Below are 18,334 nucleotides of genomic sequence, written 5' to 3' on the forward strand. Positions count from 1 at the left end.
ACAGACACTTTAATGCAAATGTTCAACATTAAGTCTGGCAAGTATATTCATAGTTTTAATAAAGCTTGCCCGATGAAAGACTTCTTTGCAACATTAAATGAGATAGTTCTACGGTAAACTTAAGCTGACTCCTGATAAATGGTGACACAGCAAAAACTAATATTGTGCAAAAAGAGAAGTAAAAGATTAAAAAAAGCGCAGAAAGAAATATTTTCAAACTGAATGTAAAAATACAGGTAAGTTGGTTCAAAAACTAAAGTAAGAAAAATGCCAAGTTCTCATTCCAACAGTAAAAAAGCTGTAAGATTTATAAACGTATTAGCAGGAAGACATAGCAGCGGAAGAGAAAATAGAGCAGCTCAAGAGGAAAGGATGTAAAGTTCATGCAGAGATGTGTAATTAGAGCTCATTTCTAACCAAGGAAATGATTTAAAGAAACTAATACAGTATGGTCTTTGGTAGGCTGGATTTAAAGGTACAATCTCCTTTAATGAGCTAAAAGGGTTATTTGCTATCAAAGTTCAAATTTGCAAACCCCCCAAATGAAGTAGGGAATTGCTTTTATTGTCTGTACTAGATCACTCATAGGGAATGACTATGTCTATTGTGGCTAACTTACCCAGTAGCCATTTCTGATCCTCTGCATAATGTTCTCTTACTGCTAGACAAGACAATAAGGGGTGGTATACTATTTTGAAGAAGCTGTAAACTCAATGCCAGAAATGGCTTCTTTGTTGGGGAAATGGATGTGTTGTAAAAGTCATACTGCATGTAAAGAGTAGAAAATAGCGCCAATAAGAAAAGGCTGCTGAAAACCACTGCAAAGGTTAATGATGGGGCTGCAGTCCAGTCCCTCAGCAGCAGCAATGATGGGGCTGCAGTCCAATCCCATAGCAGCAGCAATGATGGGGCTGCAGTCCAATCCCATAGCAGCAGCAATGATGGGGCTGCAGTCCAATTCCTTAGCAGCAGCAATGATGGGGCTGCAGTCCAATCCCATAGCAGCAGCAATGATGGGGCTGCAGTCCAATCCCTCAGCAGGAGCAATGATGGGGCTGCAGTCCAATTCCTTAGCAGCAGCAATGATGGGGCTGCAGTCCAATCCCTCAGCAGTAGCAATGATGGGGCTGCAGTCCAATTCCTTAGCAGCAGCAGTGATGGGGCTGCAGTCCATTCCCTCAAAAGCAGCAATGATGGGGCTGCAGTCCAATCCGTCAGCAGCAGCAATGATGGGGCTGCAGTCCAATCCCTCAGTAGTGACGTACAGTCCCTCAGCAGTGACGCACAGTCCCTATTCAATGCGCATAAAAAGGACAGAAAAAAAATGCACAACAAAAACTAGCACATGCGCGAGAAAATGGCATCGGCTAGAAGATTGCATCTGCTGCAGCCCTTAGAAGCCTGATCAGGCTGTCGTAATAAAAGCAGAAGCAGGTACCATTGGAAGTGCTTTCTGCTAATGGCAGTCCCAGGGGTAGAAAACACATACCCCGAGGACTGCCTGTCTGACGTGTGATTAGTAAAAAGCGATTCCAATAAAATTACTACTAACTTAAAAACGGGGAACTGGGGGCTCTAGGGGGAGCAGTGGATGGGGGGGCTGCTGCACCTAGGTAAAATTCACCACTGATCATCAGTCCATGCCCTGATGGAGTTTACAATCTATATTCTCTACCAAGCAAAAGGGACAATTTTTGACAGAAGCCAAATAACCTCCCAATATATATATATGTAAAAATTAAGTTACAGACTTATGGTGCATACACACGGACAGATTTCCTTGGTCGTTTTGAACGATAACGATATCGATCATATCGTTATCATTCAAATTGACCAGTTTCTGGCCCCTGCAAACAATGGTCGGTGTCGACCATCGCCCGTGCATGCAGGCCAACCTGGTGGATATCGACCAGGCTGGCCTGGTTACTATAGGGACCCGTGATCATTAATCGCGGGTCGTTATAGTTGATGGGGGGTTGGTGCATGTGCTGGATTTTTCGATATTGAACATCCAGCACATGCAGGACGATCAGACAACGATCGTTATCATTATCTGATCGACCAGAAGTCTGACCGTGTGAATGCACCATTACTGCTTTGTCAGGTGAGTCTCTGAAGATATGTGTATTTGTGAGCCAGCTTGCAGTGGAACTGAAGGCCTAGATTTGGGCTTCAGTTCCACTTATTAAAACATCAAAATTAGGTTTAAAAAAAAAGGATTTATTTAAAAAATATAAAACTTTTTTTTGCTTTCCTCAGATGGCAGAAACAGGACAGGTATCACAGCAGTATAAGCACAGCCATAATACTTGCTGAACAGGATTACCTATGCAATATTGTTGCTGATGGTATCCTGTTTTAAATAACACCCTCAGGAGAGGGACAAATCTTTAACATACTGAACAGAGAACTGTTCCTCCACCTACCATCCCACTGCTGCACAGCTGCACTGTTATTGTAGATGATATGGGGAGGGAGGGAGGGAGGCAAGAGTAGTTGCACGTGCTGTAATAAGCATGCAGATCTGGCTGTTGACCATGCTGCCATACTAACCACTGGGGCCACAATGATCCTCCCCAGCAAACAGAGGGTATTGAATCTCATTTTGAATCCTACAAAAGCAGCTTATATAAATTTGAGGGTCATGCTTCAAAAGCATGCGTGGAGTTTGAAGTATTTTTATAGTAAGTGCCTTTTCCTGTCTCAATTGGTTTCAGTCAAGACCCGCTAAATGCTTTAAAAGCACAAGCTTTGTATGGACACACAGACTGTGCTGATATTAAAGTGTTTACAAGAGAAATGACAACCTAATCTACTGCATCTAAAAATGAGACAACTTCATTGGCAATAACTTTATGGTATTTCTTCAACTTGGGGATACACTTACTTTTCTTTCCTAAAAATAATTATGGTGTTAGAAATAACACTGCAAATGATCACAGAACAATATAATGTTTGCACCCATTCTATACTTGATAGAACATTGTTTAAAGGCCCTTTTTCTTGTGTCTTTTATACTACCAGTGTTTTAGGTTAAATTCACTTGCAGTTGGGAAAGTTTTTGGTTTAAATCCTCTAATAGAGTTTTCTTGCAATTTGTTAGCACATAACTAGAAGCTTTGCTATTCTGTAAGCATTTCCTTTATCAAATAAAAGGAAGCATTATGGCTTTAGATTTCAGCATTCCTGTCGATGACATCTGATTGCCGAGATCAAATGTGTTAAAGCCCAGGCACATACAGAGATTTCTTTTGTGCCGCTTGAGGCTCTCGCTCACAAAGGCAAAAGACACTTCCCCTCAGTCCTTCTATTTCCCAACAAATTGGCAATTTTCAACATATGTCCAAAAGATTACGCTGAACAAACAGAGGTTACTCAGTGCTGATAGACACTGCCAATCTGCATGTAGAAGTGACACAATAGATAAATAATGCACCACTCCAAAGAATACTGCTGAACGTCAGCGCCATATCTGGCTTTCTGGCTCTAGTGTAATACAACTTTCAATGAAACTATTTCAGAAATAAATACAAGTATAGTAGCATTTCACATAGTATGGAGATTGCAATGTAATGTAGGGGACATAGGAAATTCCCAAAAAAGTAATCTACTTTCCTTTTACCCAGAAGGTACACTAACTTACAGTAGTCTTTTATTAGTGTAGGCTGTGGCCAATAGAGGAGACTTCTCAATGGACAAATTTATGACATACAAATTACAGTATTAATAATAGGAAAGTCACCATGAAAAAAAATGTTCTGGAGTCTATGGGTGGCCTTGGGCCCTGGCTGACTGCATGCACTAATAAGGCACAAATAAATAGTCTATAGATAATATGATGGTATGCGCAAGTATTTCCACAGGTTGGGGTGAAATTAATGTTAGGGTATTCCAAGTTGAGTAACTGAATTAGTCTTTTGTTTATGATGCAAAGGTTTATGAATCACTGTATTTACATTGTTAACACGATTATTTAATCAACTTTTATATGGCTCAATAATACATTCCTATGGGAACTCAGAAGGAATATAGTTTAAGGGAAATTAATTCAATATTTTTACATCAATTAAGTTACACCTGTAAAGTCCATAGTATGTGTGTGGACTTTAAATGGTCAAATACTTAGCTCATGCTCTTTCATCCTGGTTTATAGTAAAGCATTGGTCACTGTAGGAGAAGTAGGATCTAATGATGTAACACTGTTATCATTCATATGTAAATGAGAGTTATAGCCGCAAGAGAGTAGGGAATTGAAGGGTTCTTTGAACCAGGGTGTTGAATGGAACAGTGTTGGATTAAAGTAGACATCTTGCTCAGACACTGACAGTGGATGGTCACAAAACAAGTGGGAGTTTTATCTTTTATATTCCATTTAGTTGACCTTTTTATTGAAAAATGTTATGTTTCAGTTTGTACCCTGCACTTCTTTCCACATAAAGATCATTTAGAATAGGGTTCCCTAAATCTCTATATACAACTGCATCTTCTCAGTACAACATATACAGCCAGAGATTTGCAAGTTATTTTATGTTTTGTTGCTGTTTAGACCTTCATTCACAGGACATGGTTGGAAATGATTTGATCCTGCTATCATTTGCTCAAGTACATTATTGCCATTAATATGTGTGGACCCTGAATTAGTTATGCCTCATATTTATAATTTACTTGTGAAAACAATGGAATGGATGGTATCTTATGTCATTTCAGTTTTCTCAGACAGGCCACCGTGGCGAAAGACATAGATTACGCTAAGGATTCATTGGGGGATATAGTCATTTTATATTTAGTACAATAAATCCCTCCTTAATAGCTACTTGATTGCTTAATTTTCTGGGAAATCATTTGCAGCCAATTTCTTTATTCTACTTACCATAATAAATAGAAAGTTAATGGTCATTAATGTTCATCAATCACCCATTATGAAGAGAGTAAAAACTTTCCAAGTTTTCATTATCTGGCTAGTCAATGCTAATTTTCCTTTACCCGCGCTATTTTTGTGCTTTTAATGAAACGGATTACTCCACAGAAGGTTTCGTTTCCTCATTACACCTAATATTGGCTTTTGCCCAAATTACCTTGATGAACACATGATATTTTTCAGTCAAATGCCTGGAATAAGATTATTCCACCAATACAAAAAATCATTATTACCTACTTACAGTATGGCGTCATCACTTTCATCAGTGTAGCATTTAGCACATATATGGCTGTTAGCATAATGCATGTTCATACAAATAGCCTCAAACTTCAAAGCTATACAAATATAATGACAACTTCTACTTCTTATTCTCTAAAATGCAAGGGAGGTGGAATTAGAAGCAAATTAGTCTCACAAATAGGTTCCATCTCCTCTGCCTTATTGTGTTAAAATGGAGATAGGCATATGCCTATGTATAAAGAGTCTGGATAATGCTCTGGAATATAATAAAGCTTGTAAGGTCACCGAATATGTCCTGGAACTTTGACATAGATTAGAATATATAAATGCGTCTAAATCTGTTTCAGATAAATGTAAGCAACTTAGTACTTATTTATGAATTTGTTATACAATCGTTCTGTTGTTTTATTCATTAGTCCAGAGATATTAAACTTGGGGTATTGCTTACTAAGCACATCTTTAATCAGCAATATTATTATCAAGAGGTCTGAATTCGTCAAATGTCTTTAATTAGAAACCCTGTCATGTTGTACAGGAATGACCATGATAATATAATAGTGTTCCGCAGTTCCTATTGCTATAATCAATCAGTAGTGCTATTTAAAACCATAATCAGAATTAATCACTAATCACTTTAGCACTCTTATAGAAACAAATCATATGTTTTAAAGGATATTTTGCACTGTACAATTCCCATTTACTTATGTCAGACTAAAGAAAAGGTGGTGAGAATTATACTGCACTTTACTGATAATTTGCATATGTGACCAGGAAGGGTATCCAAAAACATTTGGTATACAAACATAGTATATGATGGTATAATCCATGGACCTGTTTTCTTCTGTTTCTTATACTGTATGTTGATCACTGTTTGGTGGGACATTCGCAGACTTTTAAGATTGGTCCCTGCCGCCCTACTGAAAGCTGACTATTTGAGTTAATTGGGCACTTCTGTGCTTGTCATTTATACAGTTTACATTATATCTGACACAACCAGCTAACATATGTCATGTTGCTGCTGTATGTATAATGTGAAAACCTAAAAAAAAGAAGACCTATAAATGAGGCTATTTAAAATGATCATGAGACAATTGTGGGGCAAGACTGCAATATTTTACCTATGAAGACAATTTTTCCACACCTATAAGAGCAAAATCAGGAGTCAAAAGTCAAATGGTGATGTAAATAAAAAGGACCGGAAGGTAACAATTTGGAAAAAGAGAGTGTGACTGCAGTAACTATGAAAATGGACAGATGGGTGACTCTTAGCAGCGACTCCTACTCTCTTGGATGAGGGGGGCTGCCGCTGCCAGAGGAGATGAGACAATCCCGGACGGCTGCGTCCTTAAGTCTGCTCCGGGGCTGTCGCATGCACACAAGCGGCGGTGGCGCTGCACATGGGCAAAACACCTGCATCTAGGGACAGCATCGGCTGCAGCATCTAGAAGCCATTAGGGCTGCCTGAAAGGAAAAGGAGCGGCTTCCCACTGGAAGCACACTGTCTGCTAATCACAGCCCGGGCTGCCAGTGCCAGGGGGAGGAGGCACATTCCCCTGAGACTGCCAGTCCCGTGTGAGACTAGCAGGTAGCATTTCCAATGGGAAGCCACTGCCAGTCACAGTGTAGCCAGTGCAGAGGTGGCGGATGTTACTGGGGGTTCTGCAGCCCCTAAGTAAAGTCCTCCTCCATGCCGGGCTTCCGATGTCCATCCCTAACACAGATGAACATGGGAAGTTAATAACAATAATGTTTTGTTTTACATTAACACTGACGTCCCCTCCTTAGCATCAATGTATATTGTATGTTAGATTATTATTATCATTTTCTTCTTCTTCTCCTCCTCATTCTTCTTCTTCTCCTTCTTCTTTTCCTTCTCCTATCATTATTATTATAACTATTAGTACAAGTCTGGTATATTTACTTTTGCCAGATTCTACATAGTTTAGCATAGTACTTTACTAAAGGGAGTCATACATCAGAAAACAATATTCTAAAGTGATTGTTAAGACATCCTCATAATTATTGTTTTATAGTCATCAGAAGGCTGTCATTAACCTTTGTTGTGCCTAATCTTACTCTGAATAAATACATCAGATGAGTATCTCCTATATATGCATGCACTGTCCTTTTCACATGCTGTAAGTCCTGTAAGGTTGTTACACAGGGGATGACTCTCTGGGTTTCTGGAAAGTTTTGTTCCAGCCATGTTCTTCTCTGGCTGAAACCCATTTGTTTTATTTCCACCTCCCCTGAGGCAGTGATTCTTACAGACAGACAATTACTGGTGTCAGCAAACATGTTGCTGCAGTTCACTGGATGATTAGTGCTTGATATTTTGTTGGAGGAGTAATTTCTGCATATCAGTACAATAAGCAGATAAGCCACGTTTTAAGCAAATCACACCCGACGTTCTCGCATCTCACATCATCAGCATTTAACTATCACAAGACTCTTTCTCAGAAATTAAAGGAGAAAATAATATATATATTTTTAGGAGGTGTAGCTGTTAGAATGAAGCCTGAGGCAATGTGGTGAGACGAGATGTGTAGTTAGCATGTTTTTTCAAGTGTAACAAACATATAACAATATTACCTAGGTAAGAATATTCACAGTAGGCTGCTTAGCAATCCAGGATGCCGTATATTTTAATAAATATAGCCAACTAATGGCCTTTGTATTTAAATCAGAAACAAAATAAATCAGTCTGGTTTAAGATATGTATGCTTTGTGCCTCAATTAAAACAGGAACGCATTAACATTCTCCTGGACAGTAGAAAGGGCATTTCCTTTTAGTGCCTCTCACAGGTCTGTCTCCTGTCTGTGTCTGGTCTCCATACAGGGCTGCCTAGAGGAGCTTCGGCCTTGGTACAGCATAGGATCATTAGGGCTGATTCTGATTGGTAGCATACAGAATGTGCAGAAGCGTATTTACACATGTTTGCCTATCTCCATCTGATTGTGAGTAGGACCTATCTTTGGTGGATCTCACTTTGCATGGAGTCGGTGGAATTGCTCTGTCTTGTCGTTGTGTTGTGCGTGTAGCTAGAGATCCGTCCTATTGTGAGCCGTGCACACAGAGCCTGTTTCAGATGGATCTCATGCGCCCAGCATGGGGCTGGTGCACGTGCTGATACTAATGATGACGGTTGCAGCTGTGGACGCTTGAAGCCACACGGATCCATTAGCCAGGCTTGCCTACCCTATTTGGTCGGGAGCCTCCCGAATATCAGGTGCCGCTCCCAACCCCCCGGACTGGCAGGCAAGCCTCCCGGCTGGCGCCTGCCCCCCCGCTACTCATAGAAACCCCCGCAGCGGGGGGGTGCAGTGACGCGATTCGCGCTGAATTGCGTCATCGAAGCCACGCCCCCTGCTTCACAATGCCAATATTTTCGGCATTTGTGAAGAGAGGGCGGAGCCGTGATGACGCGGCCCTGGCCCCAATGCTACATCATTACCTGGCCACGCCCCCTGCCGTGCACAGACATTGAGCTCCCTCCCGGAAGGAGGGAGCTGAATGTCGGCAAGTATGCCATTAGCCCTACAGAAGCTTGCAATAGCATAAGGTAATAAATCTGGCTGCAGCAGCATCACGCATGCACAGCTACATTGTGTCCGACTCAGAATCAGCACCAGGGTGCCCGGACAGATGGACGACAGTAACCATGTTGACATTCATAATATCAACACCACAATGTCGACATGATTCAATGTGTCTACAAGCAACATGTCGACATATGCAGAATGTTAACATGTTCACAAGGTCGACTTCTGAAATGTCGCCATATGAAAGCATAAGGCCAGGAAATCATTTCTTGCAGAGGTGTCTCTGCAGTGATGAATGCAGACGTATCAGTACAGAGGAAGTCGCAGGAAAGCATAATCATCACATGTCCATCCTTACCTGAGCGGCGTTGTGTACATACAGGACATCAGATCGCTGTTAGATAGTCTGAGTGCTGCACCTGGGGTAAGAACTATTTTACTGACATTGAAACCACTATAACATACAGCATGCCTCACATGCACTAACCTCCCCTGGTGACATGATGCCTACGGGACTATAGCTTCCATCAGGCGGTACTCTACATACCTTTGGGTGGCCCTAGATACCTTATGTCCATGGGTGGAGCACAATAGTACATTATGTCCTGTGTATTTCTTTCAAAATCTTCCAAAAATTTATTTTTAAAAGTAGAAAATCATGTAAGGTAGTGAGAATACTAAAAGACTGTTCCTATTGCTGATTTGTAGGTATTGCAGATCTGCAGTAATTCTACATTCGTGGATCGTGGTTTGTCTTTTGTGGAAGGAAGTATGGCTGGGGGCAAGACCATAATGCAGTGCCTCTGATGTACCTCCGTGTCCCCAGCCTTACTCCCGGGTGTGGAAGTGAAGCCATTTAATAACTTACTTAAGTGTTCAGTGAAACTGTAAGATTGATATTTTCCCTACAATGCTACATAGTTGTATGTATATGAAAAGAATGGAGAATTTGGCATAACATTTGATGCAGTGCAGATAGCACACAAGTATACTAATGATGGTAACATTTCTAAGTTAAGATGACAATTACAAAGCTGATTGTCTGTATGTTACTCATTTGTTATGTGTCTGATCTGCAGATGTAGGTGGTTCACTTTTCATCCCTGTGCAGTCCAATTTATTAAGTAGAAATATGTGGAAAATTGTAATTGCATCGAAGTCCTGTCAGGTTTCATACAGTTTAATTAATTCCCAGAGAAGGGCATTTTCACCTGTTACTAAAAGTGACATATGTGTCAAATTGGCTGTTTAATTGGAACTGGTAAATCTATCTATCTGTCCTGCCACAAATACCAAGTTTATATTTCTTACAGTGATTTAGATGATTATATATTTTTAAGTGTTTTGTTTTGTACTACCTGTATTCGTTTATTGAATTTTTTTAGCACACATCTTCGCCAATCTGTTATAATAAATTAATAAATAATGATCCATTTAACATTCAAATATGTCAGGTATGTCTGCTTGTGAATTTCCTTTTGTAGCACAGCAGACAATAGCGTCCTAGCGAACGTGATAATTGCTAGTATATTGATCCAGTTCAGGTCCTTTGTAAATGAGAACATATGGACAAGTGGCTCTAGCCACACACGCACACACGCACGTGTGCACACAAATGCACAACTAGCCATTGGGTATCTGCATACTAGCCACTTAGACTGATCAAAGTCAGGTTGCGGCAGGCATGGTGTTTTGAGTGCATGTGGGAGTCTAGCTGGTTTTGTTGGAAAACAAATCACACTCATTTGCTAGGTGATAACATATACTGTATTTAGGCCTCTGCTCATACCCTGAGTTAAACCATATGTCCGGGAATGGTGCTTGTCTATCTGCCTTTAGCTGTCATTTTATATACTGTGCTAGCTAAATTATAGCTAGTAGCTGATTGGTTGCTATGGGTAACTTCTCCACTTTATCTCTCTAATACATCGTTTGGCGTAGACTTTAGCCAGTTTCTGGTGCAACTGCTGTGGGTGCCACTGGTTGCCTAGGTAATCTCAGAATAAAATAGCTCTTTTATGTGACATATTGGGGAATCTAGCAGTGCCTAAAGAACACACCTGACCACATGTAAGGATTGTAAAGCATCATATTTCAGGATAACAGGCCATGACCGTTCAACAATACAAGACAGTTACTACAGTAATGGCAGAGAAAAAGCCAGACGGGATTAACCTTTATTTTCAAAATGTGCAATACTCTGCTTTCTCCACACCCTGTCCATTTCATTAAACCCCCTATCAATTGCCTATTTATCTTTTAATAAATCCTCTTAATTAAAGTAATGACAAAATTAAAGGCTTTCCAAATTAGCTCAGATTTGCTTTAAATTTTTTTTTTTATAAAACTTGATTATTTTCATTTTAATGACGTAGAAAAACAAGACATAACAGCCCTCACAAACTGATGGCCATTCTACTGCCACCATGCAAAACATAAAAACAAAGCAACAAGAAACAGAAAACTTGAGGGAGGGAAGAAGAGGGTGGAAGGAGGGATGTACTTCCAGAAGAAAAGAGTTGCAACATACAACTCATTAATAAATAACAGCAGACACACCCCCTTTTACCTCAATGGTTAACAAGCTTTCAATCAAATTATGACACAACAATTAAATCAGCACAGGTTCTTAAAAGGGTGAGGGATAGGACCTATGCTGGACGCACCGCGGGTTTTTGCGCTTCAGTACTTGAATGGCAACATCTAGCCACATCCACCCCTCTATTTATACCTCCTGGAAGTGAAATGTGACAAGCAGGCAAGTCTAATTAATACTAATAATAGGTGATTGTGAAAAAACATGTCTGTTTTAAAACATAGTTAATCATGATTACCAAATTACGTATATCACTTAATCTAATCCAAATTGGTTTCATTGATTGGTCGGTATGATTGAGAGTTATAGCAGGAAAAAAAAAAACAACATTTTGCAAAGCCATTGGTATCATCTGTATACATCAATTAATGTGACCTAAAATTTGATTACACCTATTTAAGTTCTAATAATAGTTTGAGAAAGTGATTAAAACAAAAACATGTTGCTATAAGAGGAGTCTACATGCAGGTAGGATGTATAATTAAAGATTTTGTGACTAAGCATGCCTCCAAACATGTTTTCAATCACTGGAAGATTTGTCTTGATCTGTGTAGATTAGGCCCTTAAAGAGGAGGCTGCAGACCAAAGAGTCCAAAGGGGCATATTTACTAAGTGGTGGGTGATTGCATCCTACTGATTTGCTATGGTCAAAATTGCCGCGAATCACCAGATAATATTAACCTGCACTACAGACAACAGAATTGTCCATATATGGGTGGGAGGGTAGGGCACCCATAATTAAATCTGTAAATGTGAAGTCCCCCACAAATGAAATTGTGGGTCACTACTTTCAAATGATGTGGCCCGCTTAGCAGTTATTGGTTGGTGATCACCTGTGATCAAAAGCTTATATCTCCATCCAGGGCCATAACTAGGGTGGTGCGACCTGTGCCATGGCACAGGGCACCGCTGGGTAGGGGGCACTGTTTATTATCATTCTCACTTGTAGATTCCTCTTTTATCACTAGCATCTCCTGGCCTCCCCTATCTCTTCCCTGGCCCTTCCCCATGAGGCCATGGCCCTTTTTTGGGTGCGCACCTTATGTCCCTTTTTGAAAAATAGGGGGGGCATCAGTGCTCTCTCTGGCACAGGGCACCAAAAAGTCTAGTTACGGCTGTCTCCATCGTCTTATGTGTAATAATAAAAAGTAATCCCTCATTTAATGAGGTAGGTTGTATAGCTTTGAAATGGTAGGCCTTGTTGGGCTCCCATACTCTCCCCATACAACGGCAAATGTGAAAAAATGACCACAGGACAAGATTGAGAAAACCCCAAAGGGGTTAAATATCATAAGGATCCCCCCTAAAATCCATCTGTAAGCCTTTAAACATGGAAAAATCTAGGGAACAAAGAGTGTGGGGTCCCCTGATTCTCCACTAACCAGAGCTAGGCTTTACAAGTCAGGGCTGGTGGAAACACAGATGACTGCAGTGCGTGGGGTCCCCTACCATGATTCCATGCAGGCCAAGAACAGTTGTGACCATGACCTACAGTAGGACAGTATATATGTATATTTGTTATTATTTTTTAATATAATATATAATTTCCTGTGGTCATGAATAGTTTTTTTTGCTTGGTGTCAGTAACATAGGTTTCCCCTAATAACCAATAATAACTGATAATCATCACTGGGTCATAGCTGAATGCAATTATCAGATAACAAGGTGGGGCCCAGCTTAGGACCCAAAACCAATTTGCTAGAAAGGAGCAGTGTATAAATCGAAATTATTATTATTATCTATTTTTATTATTTTACTTTTCTATATCAATTCCTTTGTCCAATGTGATGGAGAGGGGGAAACATAATATAAGAGCTGGCTTTCCTAGTACTGTAAATAACATGAATTCCCCTGCTGCTTCTATATTACAGTAAAACTAGAAAGTGATGCTCCTATGTAGGCGATGTATACCCTTTCTCATTTTCATGATTGTCAGTGGTCTTAATGGAAGGGGCTGGGGGTTAATTAATCAGTGTCAGATTTGATTGCATGCTAGAGCAAGTGAATCATACTTTTATGTAAAGCCAATATGCAATGCACACATGACTGCCATTTATGGCACTGCTTTCAGGCAATGTATGTTTCTCATATGATGGGCCCTCTATGGGTTAATCCATAACATGCATGATGTGTCATAGAGAAAATAGTCATCTGAATCTGTAAAGGAGAACTGAAGATTATTTCATAATCACGTACAAGATGTTGTTACTGTTTTAAAATAATAGCAATAATAATCCTTCAGTTTTTACAAATCGTGCTTCAAGCTACATTTTGCATATATTTCTGGTTGTCACAATCTCACCCACACATTGTTATTTACCTGCTGTTGTCGTTATGTGAAATGTAACCATTCATATTCTTGTCTATTTGTTATAGGGAAGGAAAGTCCAAACTCCAAATGCTGTTATTCGGAGAGCGGTGGAGTCACAAAATTGGGAAATCATACTAATAGTCGGTATCCGAAAACTCCATGCCATTTGGATCTCTACTCTGAAGGTAAAAACAACTCAAATCTGCACTAATAGCTATGTCTTCTACTGTACATTGAAATCACACATTAAGCCAACAGATGCTCTTAGACCCAGAGCATTCTCAATCATTAGCAAAGTTTTCTTTTCCATTTACTGCGTAATACTGGTGCACTGTGCCAATCTCTCCAAGTTGCGTCATGTACAGTACAAGAAGCAAATTCCACTAAGCCACAATTAAAAATCAGCCAGTGTGTACTACTTGCATTTATTCTTTTATTTTTTCCATTGACAGTTATAATCCATTTTTTCTTCCACTGTACATGAAGGCATGAACTGCATAAATGTACTTCATCAATCAAAAGTCATAACCAATATGAATTTATGTTTTGCTGCATATTACAAAACTTATGATCTGCAGTATTGTTTTTTTGCATTACTTTTTTACTAGGAAACATATAATGGACACAAGAAATGCAATAATATAATTGCACCCAAAACATATACAATAGGGGTGCATTACACAAAAAATAAACAAAAATATCTGTAAAACAAAAATAAACAGGACAGCAATAAAATAATGAGAGCAGGGAACATTCACACCTCCAGTCCTCTCTACCGTGGGGCTTAGTGGTGTGTGAAAGCTTATTCACTTATCTTCATAAATCCGTAATGTAAAAGGGATTACTACTATGTCTCCCTAAATGTAAGGATTATTTTTAAAATAGCTCAATAGTCAAAAGTAAGTCCATCTAAGGCTACAACTAAAATGATTGAGGCTCTGGTCCAACATAAATTTTAAATAAATTGTGGTTGGGATTTAATGTCCAATTCCATCTCATCCGTTGCTGTGGCCGTATTGCTGCAACAATCATTAATGCTTTACATTATTTGTATTTCTTTTGGCTAGCACCTCTCTGTTTTATGTCAAGGAGATGAAGTAACTTGCTCTTACAGTATATGTCTTCACTAGTAAATAAACCAACCATTTGCCTGTCACCCCTTCCTACCCTTTCTCCACCCCATCCCATCGCACTTCATCATATTTCCGGTCCTTTTCTATGTGTAGTCGCATGTCCATTATTGCGGCTTTGGCGCATGCTTGTCACACCTAAGGGGTACGACGTGCACAGTGGGGTGCACGTTATATTGAACACACATGCGTATATGCTATAACATAAGTTTTATCAGACTGCAATTTTAGATCTGTCTACATTTAGATATTTAGAAATCTGGTGCCCCTTTATGCCAGTCCCTTCGTTAACTTCTTATAAACCTCAGAATAAAACTCAGAGCTGAGCCTTGCCCCCCCATAAATCTCATTAAGGCAAATTAGCCTTTACCTTTATTTTCAAGTCATTTTAGGCAATTTGAGTGCATCAAGATCCATTCACTATACAACACAGCAAAATACATTGGTGCTTCATAAACAAAGAAGAATAATAGTTGATTGCATTCCCTAACATATATCAGCAAATAGCACAGCTGCTAACAAGATAAATCTGGCTAGGTTTTAGGTGTTTGCCTATGAAATATTCGGATATACTGTATCTCAAACAGCAACCACATTGTGTACAATATTTTGATAGTTTTATGTTAAGAGACAAAGACAAAAAAAAAAAAGAGTAGACAATGCTGCCACTAGATAATGCCAATGAAAATTGTATTTCCCACGGTTTAGACATCTGGGGGTAAATTTACTAAAGTAAGAGTTTTTAGAAGTGATTTTTAGAAGAGATGTTGCCAATAGCAACCAATCAGATTCTACATAACATTTCAGTAGCACCTTCAAGATAATAGCTAGAATCTGATTGGTTGCTATGATGCGTCTAAAGCTCACTTCTAAAAACTCTCACTAAATTTCCCCCTTGCACTCATATGTTTTTTTTAAAGTCATTTTTTATATTTGTTTCTGTAAGTTGCAAACATGTCTAAATTATTATAGGTGTTAAAAGGAAATAAGAATCAAGAAGAATCTTTATCCATGTCTCACAATCTAATGTTATTTTATACATCACAAGGTTTGCTGAAGTATCCATTAGCTATTGAAACCAAACTTTATATAAAAACAATGAACTTGACATAATTTCCTTGTCTTTTTATGCAAATCATACACTGTAGCTACATTAGCATGACATATATAACGCTGACTGTGTGAAAGATTCTGGCCTCAGTACTCACTGGTCATCACTGTATATAAGAACACATCCCCATAGCTGCTGTCTTTTGTATGTAACGTTGGAATAGAAAAATTGCTCTTGCATATAGGTATATCTATACCACTCGCTTTAAAGTTTAACAAAACCAGTGCAACACCGTTTATTTGGAATTGCAAAGATGTTTTTTGAAATGGTTAATAATAGCTGCCTCCTCATCTGAATGGGCCAGCAACTTCAAAATATGGGTTTCTTTGCTGGTTATTTTTCTTCTGTTATTTCCTCCATTTTCCATATTCAGTTCTATACTTTATAAACAACATCCTTCAATATAGACAGGATCCAGTTGGCTATATACATGGTAATGCATTTGAGCTGAAATGGTGACATGTTAAATCTAAGAAAAATTGTATACAATTACATGCGTAAAACCGAAGACAGGTTGACAAATATCATATATTTGTGCTGCTATTTTTTTTTGGTTGCACAAGTTAATGTAGTCTTGTTGCATCAAGCATTACGTTGTGCCTTTTTCAACACGTTTACTGTGTATTGGTATCTTTATACATGTATGTAAACGCCAGTAATATAAATATCAGAGATGTGTTGTCCGGTTTTCCTGAATAACTGACACACTCGGACTTAGGGGTTCCTAGGTGAATTGAGTCCCGGCTTGGATCACTTTTGGGGTTCCTAGTAGAACCGAGTCCCAGCTCGGGTCTGCTGTAAGTTCGGAATGGGTTGGATACGGGATGCCGGTGCTCATGATCCCGGCACTCGACATCCCGACTATGCCGACACCTGCCACTAAGTAGGCTAACCCTACCCCTAAACCTAACTCCCCCCCGCAGCCTAACAGCCTAAACCTTAACCCCCCCCCCCTCCCCCACAGCCTGACACTAACCTCTAATCGTAACCCCAATACTTACCTTTGGGATGTCAGCAGTCGGGATGCTGGCGCTGGGATTGTGACTGGTGTCAGGATTCCGGCACCAGCATTCTAAACGCCTGCGTCCTGATCCGCCTGGATCATAACTACATCCCATTCAGAACAAGGGTTTAAAACCGAATCTTGGTTTTGGATTGCATGTAAACAGGTCCAAATTCATGATTTTAACTGTTCTTATCGATTTTAAAGCAATCCAAATCCGAATCTGAACCAAAACACATGAGGGCGGTTTTGCTAAAACTAAAACACTGGGGTCCGCGCACATTACTAATAAATATATATGTAAGAATGTCTATGCCTGTACAGAACTTGAGATGTTAGTCACTGGGGGCTGGTGCAGAGTAGAGTATCTTTTGCTTGCACCCGAACCAAGCGTACGCAATTATGGGTGATGAAGAGACGTATGCAAACCAAGCGCATCTCCACTTGTGGCTGAATAGGCACAAAGAGCTGTAGTAAGGTGTTCTCACGTATGTTCAGTTCAATTGGGGGTGTTGACGGAATAGTGATCTGTGTGGAGCTGAGTGGACATGAAATTACACCTGTTTTCAGATCAATTGCACCAGGGATAGGGCTGGAGCAAGTGCGCACTGATAATGATAATGGCTACGAAACCAAGTATATGGATAGGGGCAGGCAGGCCTCAGAGATGTGCACAACTCTGCAAATGGGAAAGTATAGGAATATCGTTACGTGCATGCAATGCTGGAGTTGCATTCAGCTCTATATCAGCCCCTCTATATGCATGTTGTCTATTCTCAGTTACTTTATAACCAATATGGCTGGTGGCAGTGTCACTTTCTGGATTACTGCCAGGAAGTCTGCTGCATATAGGAATAGAGCTCTCCTTTGGGAGGAGTAAAGTGGGCACCCACTCAGAAACTGTGCATCATTCCTTTATATAACCTGCATTTTGAAAAGTAGCACAATACGGAGGTGGTTTGGCCGCTGCATCTTGAGGTTTGGGAGACTCTATCTGCGGAAGGTTATTTGACAAGCATTGAGCAGTTATGTTAATGCATAGTTTGTTTATCTTTTATTTCACCCTCACATTAGGTAGAGATATGCGGATTTGGTTTTCCTCGGATATGTTCAGATCTCAAAAACGGCATCTTATTGGCTATCGGCTATTACCTGTTTTGGATAGCCAATAAAATAAATCTGAACTAATCCGAACTTGCAATAATTTTGGTGAAAAGAACCGAGTAAAACCGAACTCGCATATCTCTAACCATAGGGCACCCCCTGGCAGGGCTGGCTCCAGCATGAGCCGCGCTCTGTGCAGCCAGGGACCCGGCACACCTCTCATTTAACATCAGGCTGAGGGCGACCCCAGCACTACGTCAGTAGCTTGGCTTCCCCCAGCTCTCTCCCTTCACTGAATGGATGCCGCACGCATGCGTGTGGCATCCATTCTTCCCAGGGGCTGTGGAGGTACCCAACATCCTGACCGCCCGCGGGACA

At 40.0% G+C, this 18,334-nt stretch overlaps 1 protein-coding gene across 3 annotated transcripts in view; it reads left to right on the forward strand.

The window, feature by feature from the left end:
- TENM2 (teneurin transmembrane protein 2) overlaps positions 1-18,334 on the forward strand; it is a 2,186,131-nt gene that overhangs the window by 1,087,118 nt on the left and 1,080,679 nt on the right. Inside the window, exon 4 of one of the 3 annotated variants that reach the window (XM_088454942.1) lies at positions 13,674-13,793. The exons of the other annotated variants lie outside the window; for them this stretch is intronic. Within the exon in view, the coding sequence (XP_088311068.1) occupies positions 13,674-13,793 (120 nt within the window). The remainder of the gene's footprint in view (positions 1-13,673; positions 13,794-18,334) is intronic. 3 annotated transcript variants of the gene reach the window in all.

This window comes from Taudactylus pleione, unplaced genomic scaffold, assembly GCF_031769625.1.
Source record: "Taudactylus pleione unplaced genomic scaffold, aTauple2 ptg000637l, whole genome shotgun sequence".
NCBI classification, from domain to species: domain Eukaryota; kingdom Metazoa; phylum Chordata; class Amphibia; order Anura; family Myobatrachidae; genus Taudactylus; species Taudactylus pleione.